General features: G+C 47.4%; 1 protein-coding gene across 1 annotated transcript in view; it reads right to left on the reverse strand.

Moving 5' to 3' along the window:
* The window catches only part of LOC113209914 (extracellular sulfatase SULF-1 homolog), a 10,872-nt gene extending 6,986 nt beyond the window's left edge, over nucleotides 1-3,886 (reverse strand). The window contains exons 1-10 of the mRNA XM_052270324.1: nucleotides 3,733-3,886; nucleotides 3,269-3,438; nucleotides 2,637-3,131; nucleotides 2,238-2,548; nucleotides 1,819-2,143; nucleotides 1,458-1,722; nucleotides 1,172-1,378; nucleotides 649-1,077; nucleotides 381-520; nucleotides 3-307 (exon numbers count right to left, since the gene is read on the reverse strand). Coding sequence (XP_052126284.1) covers nucleotides 3-307; nucleotides 381-520; nucleotides 649-1,077; nucleotides 1,172-1,378; nucleotides 1,458-1,722; nucleotides 1,819-2,143; nucleotides 2,238-2,548; nucleotides 2,637-3,131; nucleotides 3,269-3,438; nucleotides 3,733-3,807 — 2,722 coding nt within the window. The 5' untranslated portion in view covers nucleotides 3,808-3,886. The remainder of the gene's footprint in view (nucleotides 1-2; nucleotides 308-380; nucleotides 521-648; nucleotides 1,078-1,171; nucleotides 1,379-1,457; nucleotides 1,723-1,818; nucleotides 2,144-2,237; nucleotides 2,549-2,636; nucleotides 3,132-3,268; nucleotides 3,439-3,732) is intronic.
* Nucleotides 3,887-3,939: the final 53 nt, after the last annotated feature.

Genomic DNA, 3,939 nt, shown 5'->3' on the forward strand with positions numbered 1-3,939 from the left:
ATTATAATAAGTGATGAGACCTGTGACAAATTCACAGTAAAGGAAATTATGGGTAACATTTATTGTTCTGATGCATGAGTATGTATTATTATTGGCATTCATGCAAAAGCAGAATGGACCAGATGTCCATAAAGGTGGCGTTCTCCAATGATCATTGTCATGGTTAAAGCAATTCATGCGTTCTGATAAACATTCTTTCTCCATCTTTGCCTTTCTTTTAAGCTTCCTCTCTTTTTTTCTCAAACGTTCCTCTTTGACTCTCCATCGATCACGACGAGCTGCTTCCTTTTCTTTTTGTTTTGGGGACCTAAAAAATATAAAATACATTAAACTTTGTTTAAATTTTTGAATCTACACATAATATGTAAAGCTATCCATACATATCAGGTTCACAATAGCAGGTATGCTGCTCGTGTGATTCATATACTGGAATTAGCGGTTTTCTATTTCCACCAGCTGGCCGTATTACTGTAACATCAATTCTTCCTGGAGAGGCATTCATTCCACTTTTATTTAAGGTCTGAAATAAAATTGAATGTTATTAATAGGTCACAGGTCACCTCAAGATAAAGTTAGAATGAATACACGTCACTGTTTTGTTTCTTCTTTTCTCAGTGAAAAGTCTTCCATCATGCCGATAGTCCTTACCTTACTCTTCGGATTTGTAGAGGATAGCCCTGGAGTAATCCCGACAGCCCAAGGTTGTCCAGAGTTAGGATCTGTTGCCCATCCATTAGTCATAGTATTTCTATTTTCTAAATTTCTTTCAATTGGCTGGTTTTGCTTTAAATTTTGAGTCAAAGAGGAATCTGATGTACTGAGTGTAGTTGACCTGTTCCCAGTAGCATAACTATTAATTGAATCCTGGGAGATGTGGGTACTTATGTTAGTTTGGCTAGGGCGACCCCTTCGATGATTGTGACTCTCTCCATGGTGCTGGCGATGATTGTGATGCTTGAGATGCCATGAACTTTGTGATTTGCCATTGAAATTTTCTCCATTACCAATATCATCTTTAGCCTCCATGTGAGAAGTGGATAGATGTGGCCTTTTCTCTCTCAAATGCCTTCGAATTTCCTGTATAATAACAACACACAGTGTTTTGCATATACAAGCTATAAACTTATATTGTACTATATGAGCAAGGACTGGGTAATGAGTAAAACCATACCTTGAGACCTTCTAATTGAGCACGCAGATTACGTATCTGTTCATCAATTTTTTCTCTGTGAGCTCTCCATACTTTTGGATCTGTGTACTCTGCATATTTACAATCTACACCACCAGCTGATTGTACTGTGCAATCTGGTGTTGCTGCAGTCTTATTTCTGTCTTCATCTACTAGCAGATCATCTGTTTTTGATTTAGCTGAAGCTTGCTGTGGAGTTAAAATATATTTAATAATGATGTTAAAAAATCATTAATAGAACATGTGATTGCACAACTTAACCACATACCTCCAAACTAAGCATTTCTTTCTTGATGTCCTCCATAATGGTGACAACATGATCAAGGGGCTCTAGAGTTTGTCGTTTTGAACGATTAATTCTTGTGAAACTTGATTGAAATCGCTCAGCCAGCCCTTGTGAGATATGAAGACTTTGGGTGGGGTTGATGTAGGCTGATGCTGTGTTGCGTTTCCAGCGATGAGTTGATAAAACATCCTCTGACTGTGCAAGGTGTCCAAATCTTATTTTAAAATTCTTACTGTCTTTGTCTTTCCTAAATACCAAGGAAACATAAATGTAATGTTTAAATTCAATTAGATCATATGAAAGCTAATGTCTTTTACAATATTTTGTATTTCCCAACATTTACCTGGATGAAGCTTTCTGAGAGTGTCTATCTTCTGGTTCAGATCTTGTGTAGAGTATGCCTGTTGGAGTAAAGCAAGCACATCTCTTGCCTCCACTAGTGTCCCGTGAGAGAGAGGAACGGAATAGAAGAGATCCTTCAAATTTACATTTGTGCTTGCGCCACCTGTTTCCCTCCATAATGCACTGCCACTTTTGACCAAACCGACACGGAGTTTGCATTTCAGGGCGCTTGCATTCCAAAGCCAAGCGTTCATGTTTTGATGGAGTTGTGTGCTCTGCAGGGTGAAGAACAGGTACAACTCGGTTGTCCAGCTGCAAATCAGTCTCTATAAATAAGAAATTGGCAAAAAATCAAATGTAGCATTTATGATAGTAGACATAGACTTACAAAAAAAATTTAATCTGGATGGATTGACTTACGGGAACGGCTTAGAAACTCCTCTTGAGGCGATCTCATTAATGAGTTATTTGTTTTGTGATTCACTGAGTCATCGTCATTATCATTCTCCTCCTCCTCTTGATCCTCCTCGTTCTCCTCCTCGTCGGTGTTGGCCGCCTCCTCGGATCCGTCCTCTTCGTGACTAGTATCAGCCGCAGCAGTCGTCGGTCTTGCTGTGGTGCTTGACGAAGGCGAACTTAGACTGGTGTTTCCTCCCATCGACTTGTGTTGGAAACTCTCCCACCTGTGCCTGGCCTCAGTCACGGACTCCGGAGTTTCACGCCTCCCGCTGCTGTAAACAGGAAACAACAAGGAGCGCGGGTGACGTTAGCGTTAGTCTGGGCCAGCCTCCGGTCCGGCCAATAGGGAAGTTCTTTTACCTCTCGATGAGAAAGGTGTCCGGCCAGCGCAGGCGTTTGCGCCTTCGGCTCCCGCGCAGCTGCAGCAAGCGAAGGAACGACCGGCCGTCCATATGCGCCGGTGCAACAACACCCGCCATGTCCAAGAACGTCGGCGCCAGGTCGATGTTCAGCACGATCTCGTCCACGACCGCGCCTGCCTCCACACCGGGCCCACGGACCAGAAACGGCACCCGGACGTCGAACTCGAAGGGAAATGACTTGCCCTTGACGAGCCCGAACTGGCCGAGGTGGTAGCCATGGTCCGACGTGTACACGATGTAGGTGTTGTCCAGCTCACCCATGGCCTCCAGCTCGTTGTAGACCCGCTCCACCGCAACGTCCACGCTCTGCAGGGTCTGCAGCCTCTTGGTCATCAGTAGGTCCGTGAACTCGCGGTGGATCGGCTTCATCTTCCCCGTCACCTGCAGGATCCACTGCTTGTCCGGGTTGGGCGCGTAGTCGTACGTCGGCGTGCTGCAACAGAGTGGGCCGGGGGAGTCAGAGCCAGGAGGGGGAGGCCGTGGTAGGCCGCCTTGCCCGCTGCAGCGCCGGGTGGGCTGCCTACCCCAAGCATGACAGGGGCTCTCGGAACCTCAAAGCTCAACACTTACTGGTGTGTGGAGACGTTGAAGAACATGTCCTTGTACTGCGGGGCCGAGTCCTCGGGGCCGTGCGGCGCGGGGAAGCTGAGGACGAGGCCAAATGGCTCGCGGGGGAAGTACTGGCGGGACTCGCGCAGGAAGTTGACCGAGTCGTTGGCAATGAGATCGGGGTAATAGTCCTGCCGGAGTTAAAGTTCGATATGTCAAGGTGTCCCCCCCAGTGAACGTCCCCTCAGCCACGATACTCGTGCAAGGCGACGCGAGAGAAAACGTTCGCCACCCATCGGCCATGACTCCACCCGGAGGCTTTGTTCATCTACGCTGACGTGAGGGAACATTGCGCCATATGTCGCCTAATGTCCCTCTGTCGCATGCACCTCGCGTGCATGTGGCAGATCAGGTCTGATGGGTGCCGAACGTTTCCGCGCCTGGCTAGCGTCGCATCCTCGGCGTGGCGAAGCGCCCCTGCTCACCTTGTGGTAGTCGTCACCATGCTTTATCCGCTCGCCGTTGAAGTTGATGGAGTAGTTGTAGTACCTCGAGTTCATGATGAGCCCTCCCCATTCGCGCCAACCGGGCGGGATGTACGAGCCGTTGTACTTGTTCAAGTACTTGCCGAAGTAGCCTGCACGGGTAGAAGTCACAGGGTGAAGTCGAGACACGGGGTGAGGTGGGGGTGG

Source organism: Frankliniella occidentalis, unplaced genomic scaffold, assembly GCF_000697945.3.
Source record: "Frankliniella occidentalis isolate FOCC.00 unplaced genomic scaffold, Focc_3.1 Scaffold117, whole genome shotgun sequence".
NCBI lineage: Eukaryota > Metazoa > Arthropoda > Insecta > Thysanoptera > Thripidae > Frankliniella > Frankliniella occidentalis.